The 21343-nt window shown below is 33.9% G+C and overlaps 1 protein-coding gene across 1 annotated transcript in view; it reads left to right on the top strand.

The window, feature by feature from the left end:
• The window catches only part of LOC149773749 (tetraspanin-1-like), a 29200-nt gene that overhangs the window by 4242 nt on the left and 3615 nt on the right, over window positions 1-21343 (top strand). The window contains exons 2-6 of the mRNA XM_089946036.1: window positions 377-459; window positions 6525-6788; window positions 7660-7734; window positions 11726-11833; window positions 17194-17391. Coding sequence (XP_089802162.1) covers window positions 400-459; window positions 6525-6788; window positions 7660-7734; window positions 11726-11833; window positions 17194-17391 — 705 coding nt within the window. The 5' untranslated portion in view covers window positions 377-399. The remainder of the gene's footprint in view (window positions 1-376; window positions 460-6524; window positions 6789-7659; window positions 7735-11725; window positions 11834-17193; window positions 17392-21343) is intronic.

Genomic DNA, 21343 nt, shown 5'->3' with positions numbered 1-21343 from the left:
TTTGTATACAAATGGTTGGAGATCGTCATAATTTCCTTGGCTTTAAGTGACCGTCCAAGATCATTGCTCATTCAAATTATACCGATTATACTTTCTCTGTATATCGAAAACAGTATGTAAGTTGACTTGTTGGAGAATGGGTGTGTAGGATTTGGCATTAATGGGTAGGGGTATGTAGGATTGAGGAGATGTGTGTGTGGTTGCTAGGGATGATATCCTGCTTTTAGAAAGGCGACATAAACAGTTTCAAAGGAAATAAATGAATTATCTATTTTACCATTCCAAGGTCTAACCACTGCAGAACTATTCTCATACGCTACATTAAATTGAATAATATAGATGACTTAAAGTATTAATTTCAATTTTGACTTTGCAGGGAAAACTGAATCCAGTGTCGTCATGGGTTGTTGTGTGACAGCAAGTCGTGTTGTCATCGTACTTTTCAACATTTTATTCATAGTAAGTAAAATGATGTAAAATATAGCACGCGCACAATATTACATTTAATCTTGATATCTTCTCCACAAATCAGGTAATTGAATAGTATGGGTGGATTAATTATACAGCATACGTGATCGAGACGAGGTCTTGTACGTCGCTAACACGAGTTACCGATGCAATGCGTAATAGCTCTTTGATAAATACTGTCGACATTTTTTATCTCCGCAGTCACATGAACTTTACTTTTCCGGATAAATGCTACGACTGATAGACTACGGATCAGCCATATTGGGAAATATACCCAATTACAATCCAGAACTGAGAAACTCCAGAAAAGGGCTGCGTGAATAATTATTTAACTTGCTATTAGGACTCCCCCGAATGTTTTGTTTTCGCATCTCCAATGGCTATCTATGCATAAACATTATCTTTCTTTTGAAGAAATCATCACATATAAGTACCTTAACAGTTGTTTGCCAGGTTATCTATCGAACCCAACTGAAATAAGATCGACAAATACTGAACGCAATCTCCGATCAACAACTAACAACGAACTCCAGATTCCATGGTTGAAAGCCGACCATTTCAAAAGCTTACTTTACAGTGCCAGTACCTACCTCTAGAATTCATTACCCCATAGAATAAGTAATTCGAATTCCCTTGTTTGGTTTAAAACGTTATTAAAGAAAATCTGTCTTGACAAGATGGAATTATTTATCAAAGCCACCCAATCAAGAACTGTATAATTGTGTACAGAAATAATATGTGCATGTTTTATTATATGTAATTTTATATGATTTCTGACATGCCGAAATGCGTATACATGTGCATAGTATGTTGTTTATATATGTACCTGTTGACCACTATAGTGCATATATTAATTAATTTTAAATATGTCTGAGTCTGTGTGCGAGCATGCCTGAGAAGTTTTGAAAAAAAAATTAAATTTACCTGTTACAAAAATTGCGAACCACGTCGCAGACGGGTCTTTCATGACCAAATGTGTCATCCTCGTTAAATAAAGATTATTATTATTATTATTATTATTATTATTATTATTATTATAAATACCATTAAGACAGGAGGATGACAAAACTTTATATTTATGCCTGAGCGCCCGCAGCACATGTCAAGGGTGGGTGGGTCACATAACCACCCTGGAAATCATTCATACTGCATATATATATATATATATATATATATATATATATATATATATATATATATATATATATATATATATATATATATATATACTTAGTAAATATTAGCTTTAGTTTCAAACTGCTTACCATACTAACTCTCCCTGCCGTGACTCACTGACACCACCCTTTGCAAAAAGTCCTTACCCCCCTGCAAAAAAATTCCTTCAGGCTCCTAAGTATTTATGTTGATTTACTAACATTTTGCTGCAATATAACATGCCTCTGTAAGTTTGTCACCATACCTATATAATCATTTCAACTTACTGCCATGAGTAACTGATCTTCGGTGCACAAGAGAATTCAGTTCGATGGTTCATTGAAAACCTGCATGTTTATAAATATTTTAATTGATTTTATTGTACTGGCAGTTTTAATTCTAATTTGGAAATACCTCAACAAGCAACAAGTCTACAGAATCCTCAGTTCTTATGAACAATGGGCCTGAATTGTGTTACCTTGGTAACGATATTTTATCTGTGATGTTGTATCATACAAATCGACTCTAATGCCCCACACTCTTTCAACTTTTTGTAGCCTTGGTTATAAAGATGCAACTAGAGTTACACAAGAGTTTGCAGTAGAAGACAGGTTATATTGTTATAGCTAAAGTTTTCCAGACGGTGCAGAATAAGTCAGGTAGTAATAATATAGCTAGAGTTTCACAAGAGTTTGCAGAAAAAGCCATGTTGTAATAATATAGCTAGAGTTAAACCAGAGTGTGCAGAAAAGTCAGGTTATAATGATAAAGCTAGAGTTAAACCAGAACGTGTAGTAAAAGCTGTAAAACCTTAAGTTATATTATTGACTAGGGGAGAGAGATGGGGGGGGGGGAAATATATTTTAACGATTCATGACTTTCCAGAACGTCAATATGCGTGTCTTATGTTATTTGCAATTGGTTATTGCCAGCTGATCCGGATTTATGTTGTTTATCCTACTGATTAATCTTAACAAACTGGATTATGCGACGGCAGATCTGGATCTGTACAAATTTGCAGTTATGTCGTCTTGTACGCGAATTTTGAGGTCACTTGCATAGATGCATTGTTTGTTTGCTTTTTATTTTAAATATAGTGGGTGCAGTTTTAATTCCCATTTATTACATTGAATGCCCTTGTCTCATTCCGTTAATTGTATATCTGTCTGAAAACAATACTTTCTATCTACTACTCTGTGGATCCGTTACAATTATACGTGTAAAGTGTCCATTATAATCACACTGAATGACAACTCCTTTCACTGCTGCCACATCTGCTGGTCTGAAGGTCAGTAATACAATATCTAGTATTGTAGTATCGTACAAAAGTCTTCTTTCCAAAATTATATCTGGCCAAAGAAGCAGGGCTCTACAATAATGACATTAATTCTGGGCCGAGTAATGTTTGGTTTTCACCTGTATCTTTTCCCCAGGTCCGGCCCTTGGGCAAGGAGAACGAGGCAACCGCCGTGGGCCCCGCGCTTCTCCGCAGTGCAATTTATTTTTGCTTGCGGCCCAGCGCTCATCGCTTGCTGCCTTGGACCATGCAAATCCTATTTCCGGTCCTGCTTTCCACAGCTATTGTATTTGAGCTGTACTATAATATTAGCCCCAGTATTATGGCACTGATTATTACTTATTGCATAATGTAGTTCCAATACTAATTCTTTCAAATTTTAACCCTCGTTTTCAACAACTGCATGATGTTCAATAACAGAAAGGTGTACACTCACCTTTGGTTTCTAGAAGTAAAAGGACTGCAGTTTTCTTCTGTCAGTGTAACGATAGTTTTCGCTGAATTCTTTAATAGCACTACGGTGTTTGTGTGTCAGTCTATTGAATAGCAATACGATGTTGATGTGGCAAAGTATTGAATAGCAATATGGTGTTGATGTTGCAATGTATTGAATAACAATAAGGTGTTTATGCGGCAGTGATGTGAGGTGATATGCTTTGGAATTTTAACGTAACTTTAACAATTTTTCAGTCATATCACTACCATATCTGCAGTGTGGCAGTTTATAGTGATGTCTCGCACTGGGGCATCATGCCACAGACATGTAGCATGATGTCCCACCCAGTCACATTATCCTGACACCAGGCTGACCAGTCCTAACACTAACCTCTTAATGCTGAGCGCCAAGCGAGGCAGCTGTTAGTACCATTTTTTGTAAGCCTTTGGTATGACTCGGTCGGGGATCGAACCCACGACCTTCCGCATCCGAGGCGGACGCTCTAACCACTAGGTTATGTGGCAGTGTAGTGTCTAGCAATACCGTGTTGCTATAGCAATACGATGTTTATATGACAGTGTTTGGGATTGCAATACGGTGTTTATGTGGCAGGTTATTGAATATCAATGCAGTGTTTATGTGGTAGTGTATTGCGTATCAATGCAGTGTTTATATGGCAGGTATTAAATATCAATGCAGAGTTTATGTGGAAGGGTATTGAATATCAATACAGTGTTTATATGGCAGGGTACTGAATATCAATGCAGTGTTTATGTGGCAGGGTATTGAATAGCAATGCAGTGTTTATATGGTATGGTATTGAATAGCAATGCAGTTTTTAGGTGGCAGAGTATTGAATATCAATGCAGTGTTTATGTGGCAGGGTATTGAATAGTAATGCAGTGTTTATATGGCAGGGTATTGAATATCAATGCAGTTTGTATGTGGCAGGGTATTGAATATCAATGAAGTGTTTATGAGGCAGGATATTGAATATCGTTGCAGTGTTTATGTGGCAGTGTATGCTTTAAAGTTTTAAGTTGCTGTAGTTGCCAGGTAGCCATGAATTGGCTGGAAGACGAATGTTGTAGTATTTCCTTGAAATACTGATCCATTGTAGTAGGATGGGTTGTCTTCATGACTAGCATTAACAGGCGTCTTCTTCCACGAGTCTTGATTTTTATATCCAGCAACTCATAATTTTGCCATTCTGGAGAAAACATATTATCTGATTCAGTGGGGGTTGAGGGTTGGAAATGAATTGCACTTTGTTCCGGAGATTCCGACCTGTCGTCCTTTTTTAGAGTGTAGCCTCCACCACATCGTTAAACTTTGTTTGATTTTCATGCCTTGGTTTTTGTTATCTATTAACTGTCTTCAGAAATCCAAACCTCTTCGAAACAAAATACCTAGATTCTACATGTTCCAGGCATCATCATTTGTTTGGGGCTATCACTCTCTTTGGTTAGACAAAATATGGCTTCAATTGTTCAAAAACACGCTGGTAATATTCCACAGAGACTTTCATGACCTTGGTTTGAGCTATTCAAGGACATACTACGGATGTCTTACGTATTATTCCACATCTAATTTTGAACCTGACATCATCATTGTTTCCGATTTTTCTTTATTCATCTGTTTATGATCATCAGTCATCAGAAAGCTTTTTCTTTATGAAGAAACCTGATCACTTTTAACCTTAATTGTGATTTTTGTAAATGACGCTTTCCGCTGTTTCAGAATAGTATTTAATGTTTTCTATCCTCTAAACATGCGCCTCCTTTCCAAACTAAGCTTTAAACGCGATTTTATTTTCCTGTCTGGTTTTTGCTATTCTTTTTCACGCTCAGAAACGCAGATGAAATGTTCATTACTACTTGTACATCATCGATGTGTCATTAGTTTGTTTCAGTTATCATGATTTGTATGTCATAAAGAAAATGACGTTCGAATAGGGTTTCTTTCTGCTTCGCAAACGTTGACAAGATGGAGAATTTTAATCTATGTCTTCATAACTATCGCTCATTTACCTGCTGATGTTATTAATGCCTTTTCAGTTCCCCAATAGCACCACTCTTTTCTATTTAATTCCTAAATGAACATGTGCAATTTAGTTTTGAAAACGGATTAGACCTATTAGACCTAACCTTTCTGAGCTTCTACCTGTATCAAATACTGACTAATGAAAAAATAATGTTGCTAAAATTTGGATGAAATAATTAAATCCTTTTCAAACTAAACTTTCTTTATCATTTGTTTTCACTTCAAGTAAAGATTTCTCTTCCTGTTAATCCAGCACCATACAATTCTTGTTGACTTAGAGGTTATTTCAAGATAGAGGTTCCTCACATGCTTGTTATTTCTGTTGTTCTTATATTTTCGTCCATTTCGGATACATCCCACAGCGACCATCATACAAATTGTGTCTTTGCTGTAGCATTTATCCCTTCTAAAAACAGATTCATTCAAGACCGAAAAGTATATTAGGATGTTTCTAACTATAATCGCTAATAGGTATGCCGGGTATCTGCAGAATGGCGAGAAATGAATCATACTAAAGCCTATCAGTTCGAATGGAAACGGACAAGATAGTCCTGGCACTAAGATACAGAAAGTTAGTTTGAAAATTTATAATATCTTCAACCAATGTTCGGCATCAATATTCTGTTATTTAGTTCCGACAGAGCTAGAAACCGCTGAGGGTCTAAAAGAAACTATGAAGGATTAGTCATTACGAAACTCCCAACACGCTAATAATTTCCATTATTCTAATACAATGATATTGATGTGAACTTTCTAGCAATGGATTCATATTTATCCATAACTCGTCAGTTTCCATGGAAACTCTTAATAAATCAACAGTCCTACGTCTAATGCATTTTATATCATAAAGAATGACACTGCGTCACTGTGGTGTTTGAAATTGTGTCACAATTCCTTCCAACTTTTAATTATGCGTTGAAATTTGTTTCCACTAATACAAACAGAACAATGATCATCTATACTATTTTCAGGATATATAGTAGTTATCTCACTGTAAATATATCGGTCTGTGTAGTATTATGATTGACATGGCAAAATAATTTAGATTTAAGTAAAACCCATGTACAGCTTTCTTTATACGTGAACATGTATTTCGATGTGAATATTGTTTCCCATCTAATGCAGATTATCGGTCTGTTCTTCTTCGCCGGTGGACTTTTCCTCAAGTTTGGGTCAAGCGTGTACAAGAGTGCACTGGCCAGTGTGGAGACTAGCATCAAACAGTCTATATCTGCTACGGGAGGAGGAACCGTGGACATTAATCTAGATTTGGGGTCCGTGACAGAACCAGTTGCGTTCGCCTTCATTGGACTTGGATTGTTCATCCTTGTAATTTGCTTTCTGGGATGTTGCGGAGCCTGCTACAAATTCCGAGTCCTGCTAATGTTGGTAAGGATACGATATATTCAACTTTTACGAGGACCTGGATTTATTACTTTGCATCATCATCATCATCATCATCATCATCATCATCATCATCATCATCATCAACAACAACAACAACTTTCTCTTCTTTTTCTTCTTCTTCTTCTTCTTCTTCTTCTTGACGCACGCATTTTGATAGCTGATTATATTAGTGACAGTATCAGAAAGTTTACTTTTCAACAAGTGTGGGCGCTAATTACTAAAACGTGTAGTGGCATATAAAACCAGCAGTTGTAGATTCAAATCAAGACAACTAAACTGTGAAGTATTCTGTATAAAGATTCGCACTCTCCCTCTGTGTATTTCTCCGTCCCTCCCCCTCCCCCCTTCCAAAGGTGCTGCACGGCCTGTGTTCTCTAGTGCGTTTTCTTGGCTCATTTGCTTCTGTATTGTTCTTCAGAAGATAGATTTATTTGTACGTTTACCTCATATTATTTTGTAAAATATGGGATTTTTTAAAAAATTGTATTGTACGCTTATATTTAGCTCTCAATATGGACTAATTAATTTTGTATCTAAACTTTATTTTTTTAAAGAACAATGGCTTAGCGGATGGATTATATATTCTTGTTATGTTGGTTGACACAATTGTAATGTCGATAACGATGTTGATGATACTGATGATAATAATTACGACGGTGACAATGATATTGAAGATGATGATGAAGACACCGACGACGATCATTGTTACAATTATGATTATATTCTCTATAATGTTCTAATTTGCTCTCGTTACGTTGATCACCAACTCAGTCATTGTTTCTAAGAGTTTGCAGACGACATCACTGTGTGAATCGTGGTAATAATATCTACGGCTATACACTTTTCTTTTCAGTACATTGTCCCGTCCATCATTATTTTGGCAGCAGAGATTGTGGTTGTAATTCTATTTTTGGGAGTCCCATCAGTGGTAAGTAGCATTTTTTAACAGAAAATTGCATGTTATAACAGCAGTATGTGTTGGGACATACGGCATTTAAACAAAATTATTAAGTATTCGTTTCACAAATTTGTCAATTGAAGTTCTTTTAACTTGATAAACAAACACACACACACACAACACATACACAACCCCCCATATATATGTATGTATGTATGTATGTATGTATGTATGTATGTATGTATGTATGTATGTATGTATGTATGTATGTATGTATAGGAGAGAGAGATAGAAAAAGAGAGAGAGAGAATTTTTTAACGTAGCTTTAACAATTGTTCAGGCATATCTCTACGATGTCTGCAGCTGCAGTGTGGCAGTTTATAGTGATATCAAGTACTGGGGCATCATGCCGCAGACATGTAAACTATTGAAAACAATTTTAGATCGATAACTAGCACATCAAGGTTTTAGCACAATAAACACCTGTGTCAAAATTTCATTTGGGGTGGCTTTCTTTTCTAAACAAAACATCTATGTTTCTTTCAGTTTTGATTCATTTATGTTACTTATCGTAGAGAAAGGAAAACGGATGGAATTAATTGTATTAAAAGATATTTTGATTTGAAAATATCTTTCGGCTCAGTGTCATATGTAACTCGTACAAAAACTTTATCAAACTTTTTTCAAACGATTAACTTTGGTTCATTGGTATTTCTTTTATCGTCATTGGTAGCCAGATTATGCAGTCATGGGAATTCATATTTTCGCGTATTACCATCTTAAATAGGGATACGAGGGCACAAAATAAAAATAATACTTACTACATGAAAAGCTTATCGAAGTCACATATTTGTGTAAAAGCATCTCACGTTGGGATAACATAACACTCAAATAAAAATCAAACATTTCTAACTCACTTTTGTTTGGATAAGGTATGACCCTAGATAAAAAAAAAAACAATAAAAATAATTGAAACTGAAATTCAATAGTCCGTTAGTACTGGGTCAAAAATTGTCAATATTCACTGTCGCATGCAGAGCGTAGTGATTAGGACGTGTCTGTTAGTCAACATATATTTTTATATTATTAGTATATCCTACGTTTACGGCAATAATTACAGCTGAAACACGACAATGTGGTGTAGGAGATTTTAAACTAGATGAAAGGTAATTCTAGCCACATAAATGTTAATGTAGGATTTCCAATTTATGTTATCTCAAATCTTTCACCATCAGCTTTTATTTAACGAGCAAAAACATTATCGTTAAACAAATGGACAAAATTCAGCTGGAAACATAATTGGGATTTATATAAGATTAAATAAGAACTAATCCACATTTATCCAGAACTGGAAGAATATAAACATATTTTGACCATGGTAATTGCACATGAGAAATATTCAGGAAATCCTTACTGAATGAAATACATACTTTCCTTGATGTTTGTATGATATTTTTCTTACCTCCCCTGTTCATTTTAACCAGTGCTGATGTTGGTTAAAGCTGGATGAGTTATGAATAAGCAATGATATATATATATATATATATATATATATATATATATATATATATATATATATATATATATTATTGTTTAAAATTAAAATTGAAAATTGTATTCTTTATATGAAGTGATCATTATCATAAACCTTGTTTTTCAAATATTTGTTTTCTCAGTGATGTAGAAAATAGTTTTTGGATTAAAATATTTATCACCCTCCTCATTGAAATGCATTGCAGTTTTTAAGTCTTAATTCTTTTGGACTAGATTTACAATCTTTCCCGACACATCCCAATGAGCTGAATGCAGTTCCAGTCTCTGGCGGATAGAAATACATTTTCTGCAGACATATTTCTGCCTGCCGTATCGGTTTATTTACATTGACACTAACCTTAAAATGATATTTCCCATCATCATGGTTAATTTCATCTTGCAGTTATTAGGACCTCCATTCTGAAGCATTATTAACCTTTCAGGATATTTATACACAACTTGCTCTATGTCCTGGGAGGGTGTCATAATACGTATCACCGTTTAACCTAAGTGAACTTTTACAAATAATGAACCGTGCTGCAAAAAGATTATGTTCATGTTAAAAGTACATTTGCATAGAATGTACTTAGGCTATTAACAGCTCGAATTCTTTTCGTAGCTTTTACTAACACTAAAAAAACAAAATGCCTGTTTATTGGCAAATGATACATTGACCTGTACCCCGCTTGCCTATGTGAATATTGATTATTTGATTATTTCATTTTAAAATAGTGCACAACGCAAGCAATTCTTTTGAGAAAAAGGACCATTGTAGTGCCGACGAGTGGTTTGGTGTGAAAAACTGCTACTCACTTGAAATGTGAATTTGATTTTCTATCATTGTTATTGGTGTTGTATAATATGCACGAGCGCACTAGAGATTCATTTTTTTTGTTGTCTCTATATGATATGTTATGGCACGACAATTATTAAGCGCAAGAATGATTTATGAAGTTATTTTTATTTTGATATTTAATGTCCTTGCATTTCTATTTTGAACGGTGACACTCTTCGCTGTTCTGAATGATCATACATTAACAACAGTTGGCTAAGACACGAGAAAGGTTAAACGAAATAACAACGTAATCATCCATATTTCCAAGCTCGTTGTCAATACATGCGACCTCAATACCAATAGTACTAGTATTAGATCAAATGATTATTTCTCCTTGAGGGTGAACAATTCAAGTAATCAATATTCACTGAACAAGCTCTTTTATTATTACATCTAGATTTCATACCATTGGATGCTTCACAAATGCTTTTTTTTATTTAGGATACAATGACATATACTTAACGAAAATAATTTTTTAAAAAGCTTGATTTTGCATTATCCGATTATGAGGAATTAAATCCATTACACTGATGTTTGTCTATATTAATGTTAAAGATTAATCATCAATCTCACCTTATTTATAGAGTTGGAACAAGTAGGTAAATATATATCTGACAATGAAGTTTATAGCTCGGAAAGCTGTATTATCGCAGTGCATAATGTTCTTATCGGTTCATATTAAAACTGCTTTGCTATTACTGCTTACTTATAATTTGTAAAGTTTCAATGACTTTCCCTCTTTCTAGTCATATAAAAAAAAATCTGTGTCAATCCCAGCGTGTAAATCTAAATAAAACAGCATACTGTGGCTGACCCAGATTAGCGTACTTTGGGGGGAACAACTCTATATTATCGCGGTATTTTCCCAACTTAGGTATTGTAGCACGCAAGTATTATGATAAACATAAACTAAAACTTACCCGTGAGAAGGAATGTCCACGCTTGTAATGGAAAAATATTTCCACAATGAACGAACGGATCCAATGATCAAATCGAACACACATGTAATTAAACTGGAAATCCATGAATAACAACATTACAAATTAAAACCAATTATACTGAACTTTATATGAATTTTAAATGCAATGCAGGTAAAGAAATATAATTTTATTATTATTATTATTATTATTATTATTATTATTATTATTATTATTGAAATGTTACTGATTTCAGGAAAGTTTAACTGTTGCTGTATTCTTATTTACGTACGAGAAGTATGATCATAAGCAACATTTTGTCAATTTTTGGATCATATTGGCTACCATGGAATGAAATCGCAAGCTTTACGTTGTAAGGACATGTTCTTCACCGTCAGTATATGACCTATAATCATCAAACATCAGACGATACACTAAATATATTTCGTAATCAAAGCCAATGCATGTATAGTAAGTTCGACTGGAGTTTTGTACATGATGATCAACGGAATTACACGCATTTTACATAAAAAGTGATGTTCAGTTTTCAATGCAAACTTATAAAAATTGTTGACATTTTAGAAGAAATCGTGCTATAAGATATTTGCGTCTTTATTGGCTACAGCTTTACCCGTTTGCTGCGATAATATAGAGCCTGCGATAATACAGCGTTGGAGTATTTTGTCAAAATCCATTCTTATCTTAATATCAGTCTGGTATTCGTTGTATACTTTAGATTCAGACACCTCTAGCCAGCTCTTTGAAGTCCGGTATCCAGTCCGACTTCCAGGATCTCTCCGGTACCAACCTTGTTTCTGTGGCTTGGAATGTTGCTATGCAACAGGTAGATACTAAATCTGGATATATTTGTAAATAATAATAATTATATACTGTCCAATCGAGACAACGTGTTAAATTTAAAGGTTTATCGAGTGTGTGAGTCTATTGTGAATATATAGGTGGGGCTACGTTTATTTTATTTTATTTTATTTTATTTTTTGCAATTGATGACGCATAAAATGCATGCTCAACAAAGAACCATTCTATGTCATTCTAACATACTACAATCTTAATGATCCCTTCTCTGTAAGATTTCTATAACTTTTACCTTTTCTAACGAGTTCGCGTAGTACTTTAACACCCTTTACATATATCAACTCCATCTAACAAGCTGTTTGTCGAACCAATGTAGTAGAAATTTAACATACGTTTGAAAATACACAAATAAATGCGCCTGTATATGCACATTTTGTTACATTCCTCAAGTTTATATGTTTTGTTTGTCATTGGATGTAAACAGTATCTGAAGGTAAAACAGTACAAACTAATTATTGATAATGATGCAAGCAAAGAAAAAATAACTATGAAAAAGATAATTGGTGATATTTATGTTAGTAAACGAATAAACGAGTAATAATAATGCCACATACGCACATCTAATAAATTCTGCAGATTTTATTTTTTTTTAAAATTTACTTTCTGTGGCAGCCGTGTTATTGTTAAAGAAGTCGCATTTTGCATAAATTTTATATATTGTGTTCTGCAAATACATTTCAGCGAAATGTGATCAGAACTTTCCTAAATAGTTTCTTAAAGTCAAATTAAGACATATCAGTAAAATAGTATTATTTCAAATTAGGCGAAATAACCATATATTGTAATTTTTATGTCATAATCTGGACACACACTTTTGCCACGCGTTTAGTTGTGTAAAACCGCCGTTTTATTTAAACCTATTTTAGTCACAATATGGTTCACTGGCTTAAGAAAGAGTTCGACAAGTTCAGTTAGCCCTCCCCTATATTATACAAATATTTCAACATATCTCAACATAACAATAGTGTGTCAAAAATGAACCGATGGGGGTGGGGGGAGTAATAGAGGCACAATGATGTTAATAAATTATTGAAATCATCATGCATACCTGCATACATCGTGTCGAATTATATTTTTTCATTTTCATATATCGTCTGTTCCCAAAGCAGTAAATCTAAATTAACATTTTGACATGGAACGGAATGTAATTCTTATTAATTCATTTCGTTGCTGACTATTCTTGGGACAGAACAAGATGAAATTTTTAATAGTTTCAAAGCGAAATGATGTGTCAACAACATGAGCACGACAACGATCAGCTTTTAACATTTTTGCTTTGTGATGCGATTTATTATGGATAATACCGAAGGCTTCACGACTAAACCTTGACATTTTACTCGATTCGATATTTGGATATAAATATTTTCAACGCACTGTAAGATGCTACATTGTGTATCCTGTTGAAGGTTGTTTCTCAAGACTACTGTTAAGGGTATAAAAGACGATAATGTTCTAATATCGAATCCAGTAAAATTCCTAGTTTTAAAGAAGAAGCCTTAAATATTACCTGTTCAGTTTAGTTACCACTGAAAAGCTTCGATCAACTAATAATGATGTCAAAGTTTAGTTTCGAAACAAAAGACAACTCCGCCTATATATGAGATTTCAGGCTAACCGAGAGGAGAAAACATCGTGGGCAGATGAATACAGAATAAAAATGTACGTTGTTTACAAAAATGAACTAATTGGACTAAACTAATTGAATTTATAATTTCAAATATATATTTCCCAAAAGTGTATACCGGCTATTTCTGAATCTAAATCTGTTTTAATATGGCGTTTTAGGAGTCTCCTCTCTTTAGGAAACTGCAGTTTCCAGAGATGTTTATGATAAAAATTTATTTGTTTTATTTTATTACGAAAGTATCCATAATAATGCTGCTTTTTCTTTAATACTACAAAACATCTCTTCAAACCAAACACTAATACAGGAAGAAATTGTACTCAAAACATCGCTTTAAATCTAAACAAAATGGAGAGAGAAATGACAGTCAAACATACATGAGAATGACTAATCCTATATGATAGTCTCTGTGTTAATGTTGCTTTTTTAATACGTAAAATACAAAACATAGTTAATTAGACTGAAATGAAAAAATTTAAAGTGAGTACTACAGTGTTAGTAATCGAATGTTAAACTGCTATCTGTATCTGACACCATTTCCATTTCCGAATACCATACGGAAATATGTATATATATATATATATATGACGTCAGTAATCAACTATTGCTTTCTGTTGGGTTGTTGGTTTTATTAAGCACATTTGACCCAGAAAAGAATTGTTTCGCTGATCGTACTCTTCTGTTTACAAGTTTACAACCTAGATGAACCAAGTTTATTTGCTGAAGTAGATATATAGATAAATAAATATATTAATACATTTGTAGACAATTTATGATCAGAAAAATGTATTTCAATTTCAGCCTTTAAGGGTTTTCTTTGTGGTGAAAATCTGTGCATGAGGACATCTGCCACATAGATATTGGTCTATAGGATAATTATGTGTGCATGGCATCGATATTTGTCTATAGGATAAGAATGTGCGCATGGCATCTGCCATATCGATATTCGTATATAGGATAATAATATGTGCATGACATCGATATTTGTATATAGGATAAGAATGTGTGTATGGCATCTTCCATATCGATATTTGTATCTAGGATAAGAATGTGTGTATGGCATCAGCCATATCGATATTCGATTATAGGATAAGAATGTGTGAATGGCTTCTACCATATCGATATAGGTCTATAGGATAAGAATGTGTGTATGGCATCTGCCATATTGATATTGGTCTATAGGATAAGAATGTGTGCATGGCATCTGCCATATCGATATTCGTATATAGGATAAGAATGTGTGAATGGCTTCTACCATATCGATATTGGTCTATAGGATAAGAATGTGTGCATGAGGACATCTGCCTTATTGATATTGGTCTATAGGATAAGAATGTTTGCATAAAGACATCGGCTATACCGATATTTGTCTCTATAATACAAACGTGTGCATGAGGACATCTGCCATATCGATATTTGTCTATATAATACAAACGTGTGCATGAGGACATCTGCCATATCGATATTTGTCTATATAACACAAATGTGTGCATGAGGACATCTGCCATATCGATATTTGTCTATATAACACAAATGTGTGCATTAGGACATCTGCCATAGCGATATTGGTCTATAGGATAATAATGTGTGCATTAGGACATCTGCCATATCGATATTGGTCTATAGGATAATAATGTGTGCATGACATCTGCCATATCGATACTGGTCTATAGCATAAGAACGTGTGCATGACATCTGTCATAGCGATATTGGTCTATAGGATCATAATGTGTGCATGACATCTGCCATATCGATATTTGTCTATATGATAAGAATGTGTGCATGAGCACATCGGCTATACAGAAAAAAAATGTGGGTGACGACGTTGACCATCCCGATATTTGTCTCGACTGATTCGGGAAGCTGCAAAATCTTGGCTACTATTGAATACAGTGAGAAAGAAGAGTGCTAATGTTTTGGAAAGAGAATAAAAATATTACTACTACTACTACTATTACTGACGATGATGATAATGATGATGGTGATGAATGCATAAAAATACGTGTCACTTCTTAGCTCGAGTTTTGATGTTCATAATTTCTTCGTGCATCCTTTGCGCTAATGTAAACAAATTTACACGTATTTAAGATATAGGTCTTTTATGTAAAACATATAAGATATAGGTCATTTAGGTACAGCATTTAGGCTACATAAGTCATTAAGTAAAGCGTTTAAGATATAGATTATCTAAGTAAAGCATTTATGATATAAGTCATTTCGGTAAATCATTTAAAATATAGGTTATTTAAATAAAGCATTTAAGCTATAGGTCATTTAAGTAAAGCATTTAAGATATAGGTCATTTAAGTGAAGCATTTAAGATATAGGTCATTTAAGTAAAGCATTTATGATATAGGTCATTTAATTAAAGCATTTTAGATATAGGTGATTTAAGAGAAACATTTAAGGTATAGGTCATTTAAGAGAAACATTTAAGGTATGGATCATTGAAGAGAAGCATTTAAGGTATGGGTCATTGAAGAGAAGCATTTAAGGTATGGGTCATTGAAGAGAAACATTTAAGGTATAGGTCATTTAAGAGAAACATTTAAGGTATAGGTTATTGAAGAGAAGCATTTAAGGTATGGGTCATTGAATAGAAGCATTTAAGGTATGGGTCATTGAAGAGAAGCATTTAAGGTATGGGTCATTGAAGAGAAGCATTTAAGGTATGGGTCATTGAATAGAAGCGTTTAAGGTATGGGTCATTTAACTACGATATCTATGAAATAAGTCATTTAAATGAAGCATTTAAGATATAGGTCATTTAAGTAAAACGTTTTAGATATAGGTCATTTAAGAGAAGCATATAAGGTATGGGTCATTGAAGAGAAGCATTTAAGGTATGGGTCATTGAAGAGAAGCATTTAAGGTATGGGTCATTGAAGAGAAGCATTTAAGGTATAGGTAAATTACGTACGACATTTATGACATAAGTCATTTAAGTGAAGCATTTACGAAAAAAGTCATTTAACAGAGGTGTTTAAGATATGGGTCATTTGATAGAAGCATTTATGATATGTCATATAAGATAAGCATTTATTATATAAGTCATTTAAGTAAAGCATTGAATATATGGGTAATTTTAATTTGACTGCTAAGCCTTATCCTAGAATCTAACCAAGGAAGATTAAGAAAACAGAGTTCAATTAAATTTTACGAGTGTTAATGTTTCATGATTTATTTAATCACAATATAAGTTCTTAAGCTTTTATTCCTAAAAGTAATTTCTGTGTTTTGTTTAATATATAAATTTAATTTGCAATATATTCCCTACCTTGAAACTTTGGTTCGTCAGGATCCCATGTGAAAATAAGTTTTTATAAACTTTTATCGGCCTTATTATGAATAATACGTTTTTGTCTCCGTTTGTATTAGAACTGCGTTTATGTATGTATTGTGTCATTATTATGCAACTTATATCGATTTGTTATAAGTATTGCAACTTATGTTAAATGTTGATTCTCCCTAAATAAAGCTATTTTTATTGTTACTACTACTGAAAATAATAATAATAATAATAATAATAATAATAGCAGCAACAATAATAATAGCTATCATGCTCATCATCATTAATAATGTGACCAGTACGTGACGTTTTAATAAAACAGTATTACCTATGCAACTAGACAGCCGATTATCAAATTAGTTCACATTCATCAGTATAAAAATAACGTTAAAACGTTTTTAAAATAATTTTGCAGTTTAAATGTTGTGGAGCAAAGGACTACAGCGACTTCACTGGAGCTTCAAAATGGAACACCGCCAAATATAATACTGGTTCCTGCACCTGCACACTAACGACTCCGCTGGCCTGTTGTATGACACTACCATCCGGCAGTGATTCGGCGTCACTTTCTTGTGCAGTCACTCCAACAACGAGCAATAACTACCTTAACACGGTAAATCTCTGTCAGACTGTCTGCATGTATGTGTATCTCCTCTATCTCTCACACACGAACACACATAAAATAACATCTCTGTATACAAATACTTTTGAATAGTTCCATTTTCGCATGGGTCAATACTACTTACTTGCCTTCATATATAGACCGCCTGTTCATAATGACTGCTCTTTTAACATGTACTCTGAGTCGTATTTACACAAATATTTGTATATATATATATATATATATATATATATATATATATATATATATATATATATATATTGTAATGTTTGGTTCATTTTTGTAAATTGTACAGAGCATCTTTAGTTAGATTTTGCATATGTTACCTGAGTCTATTATTGAGCGAAAATTAAACAGGATCTATAAATACACGTTTACTTATGTGCTGACAATTAATAAAAATAATATTAATAATAAGACTAAACTGTGCCTTTGGATTAATTTCTATTTGGCTGATGGGGTTTAGACACTTATGGAAGAAATCAGTAACTTACGATTGGTTGGGCTGGGTCACATGAATAGGCAAATTCGCGGAAAAATGAGTAGCAAATTCCGTCAAGTAGGGTGTCTTGTGAAATTTATTTGCAATAGAAGGTGCATATAAGGAAAGAACTGAGCAATCAGATTCATTCCTATTTTGGAGTCATTCTCATTTCTTGTGTTTCTGTGCTCATTATTTGGACTATAATATTACTCTGCAACAGTTGTTGATTATTCAAATGAGTTCTTTCGACGCAATCTTGATAACGTCACGATCCTTGGTGGACAGTACATTTCCGGGTTTTAAAACTATACGGAACTTTTCATTTATTTGGACTTTCATGGAATTTTATCAGGATTGTTTTTGATTCGCTTCATATTACTGTAAATTCCTCTCAAATTTTCATTTATAACTTTGATAATTAAAGTATCTGTTAAGTTTTTACAAACATAGTTGTGCTTCTTTCTGTTATCCAGTTATATATATATATATATATATATATATATATATATATATATATATATATATATATATATATATATATATATATATATATATAAAACAATACTTTCCGCGTCGAATATTTATTTATAATTTCAATAAGCCAGAGTCAATTGAGTCAATAAAGGATTTAAAATTAATTCAAAGGATTTCGGTAAACTTAGCTACAATCGAATTCAGTAACTAGTGCGGGGTGGGTATTAATCTGAGGAATGCCGAGTCCCTTTCCATCATTATATGTTGATGAAATTATGGTATTCTCTCTTGCGGTTGACAGTTTACAGAGAAGGTTGTATGCTTTCCCTGGTTATTTTAATCTATTAAGGTTCGTTTGCTGTTGTTTTATTTGTATTTGCGTATGTTTTGTTTTGAAGCAATTTGCTGTCTGAATATATACATATTGATTATCCAGTCTTGAATTTAGTAAGTGTATAGATTTTCTTGCATATATATATATATATATATATATATATATATATATATATATATATATATATATATATATAGTTGCTTAAATTCAGATAGTGATTATTAGTATTATTAGGTTATAAATGTTCTGATTATTGGCAACCTCAAAATTTGTATAAATTAGTTTTACAATACTAAATTATAGTTCAGCGGTTTGATGATTTACTAAAGATTGAAAGTTATTTTGTGAAAGTTTAGGCGTAAAGTGGTGGACTAAAATAGTTTTATTTATGGGGAACTTCGAAGGAAAATCTTATTGTATGGTAGTTTGTCTAGAATCATCAAATACCGGCTTGTGATTTTTAATATGTTTGGCAGAAAATATATTGAAATTATATGTCGTTTGCTGCCGAGTAGGCTAAACATTTCCTGTGAGAACAAAAATGAAAATGCATTGTGATCCCTTGGTTCTTATGATGTTTGCGTGAATCAAAAGTAGAGAATAATACATATTGTTAGTGTTTAAAAGCAAGCGTTAACTCTTAACTTAGTGCAAAATTGCAATTCAACTTTATCTTGATCATCTGGAAAAGAATGTTAATTTTTTTTCCAGTTCTATATAGATCGATTCAATGTTCTGACGTTTTCCTTTTAGCAATTTGTAGTATCTTCTTCATGAACTCTCGTCTCCAACTTATTTTCTTGTATGATTTTTAACAGTTTACCAAACTTAATGCAATATATGCACATAGTCTTTTCCAGCAATTTAATTATACGTATTATTTAATATGAATTTCGAATTCATAATATTGCGACATTGAATGTGGCGCTAAATAATATCTAAAAACACTCAAGTACATGGCTAATCCACAACCACCATATAGGAATGCGTTACTAATATGACTTTATTATCGAGCGTCGCCGGCCATATTGGAAGTGAAAGTTATCCTCCAAGTTGAAGAGTTTAAAAGAAATCTATTTTATATTTAAAATTATACTTTCCCCAGAGTGGCGATAGTTACTTATCAGCATGCTTATATAAATTCAAAGTTTTTATAACAATATTTATCTTCGTATTAAGTATAATATAATGAGAAAAACCCATAGACAATAATTTTAGTTTCCTTATAGTTCATGTACGATTTTAAATGTTAGCGGGTTTTGTAGTGCCGTCTAACGTCTTAGTTTGGGTCACGTGATTCCGCCTGTTGGGTACATATACGAGCCAGCTGTGGCTGCAATGTTGGTGTGTGTTGAAGCGGTATTGTGGGAAGAGTTCCCTTGCAAGTGAAGCAGTATAACCACCCCGCCGGACCAAGCATTTCGTCATAGTTAACTGAACAGGAAAGGGCTCGGCAGGGGAATTTAGAAAGAGTAGGGACTAGGTATTTCGTCGACCAGAATACAGGCGCTACAAGGCTCGTTCAAGAAGCGCTAAAATCTTAGAATAACGACCTGACGACAATAAAATTTGTAACTGAAGATCTCTCTTCTCTCATCATTTCCATTCACTCTCTGTCGATTTTGAGCGAGTAATTACGCGCAACCACGACCTTGTCAGCGACCAAGAATGACGACCCTGTCAACGACTTAGCGACTCACTCAACGCCACAGTCGGTGACCCATATGACCACAAAGTCATCGACCCAATCAACAGTAAGTAAAGTCAGCGACCCAGTCGACGACCAGTCGGCGACCGAGTCGACGACCCAGTTTGCGACCCAGTCGGAGACCCAGAATGACGATCCAGTTAGCTACCCATTCGACGACACAGTCAGCAATCCAGAAGGACGAATCAGTCGACGACTCAGCGACTCAGATAACGACCCAGTCGGCGACCCAGAAAGACGACCCAGTTGAAGACTCGGCGACTCAGTCGACGACCCAGGAGGACGACCCAGCTGAAGCCAGGAATACGACGGTATCCCGCTGAGGCAGAAACCTGTCACACTCTGGAGAGCCAGTCCTCAGACAGTTACAGCGGAGTATCTCACCCAATACAAAAATCTGTCTTAAAGAACCCAAGATAGCGAGACTCGCGGTAGGGTAGCAGAGGGAGTTTCCGCTACAATATAAATATTACGCACAAACGGGTATTTACTTAAATTTCATTCAAATTTTGATGAAATATGCCGTAGTAATTCAATATATGAGTGACCCGGTCGGCGGAGTCGTAGATTCGTCTGTTTTCTTGGAGCCTGCGTAAAGCACAAGAACAGCACAAATTCTGAGACAACATTGTTGTCAGTGCTTTAGTAAATTGAAAGCTTTCTTTCTTTCCTAGAAAACGTCAAGCTACTTAACTTTACTTAGTTGTAATCCAAACGCCTGCATTGATTGAAATAAACAAACACAGCCTCTTCTTAAATACTAGTATTTACTCACTAGGAGGGGGTACAAATAAGTGTATTGTAGCGACTTGAATTCGTGTTATGTTCTGGGATGTATTAAATATCCTTAACACCTGTAAGGTTGCGTAGCAAAAGCAAAAATGTTCAAACGAGGTAATAAAAACAAAAAGGTCTGAAGACTGGTCATGGATAATTACCAATA

The sequence above is a fragment of the Sinohyriopsis cumingii genome, unplaced genomic scaffold (assembly GCF_028554795.1).
Source record: "Sinohyriopsis cumingii isolate HCF-2022 unplaced genomic scaffold, ASM2855479v2 utg000615l, whole genome shotgun sequence".
NCBI classification, from domain to species: domain Eukaryota; kingdom Metazoa; phylum Mollusca; class Bivalvia; order Unionida; family Unionidae; genus Sinohyriopsis; species Sinohyriopsis cumingii.
The sequence above is the reverse complement of the archived record's forward strand: the minus strand, read 5'-3'. Positions and strand labels throughout refer to the sequence as shown.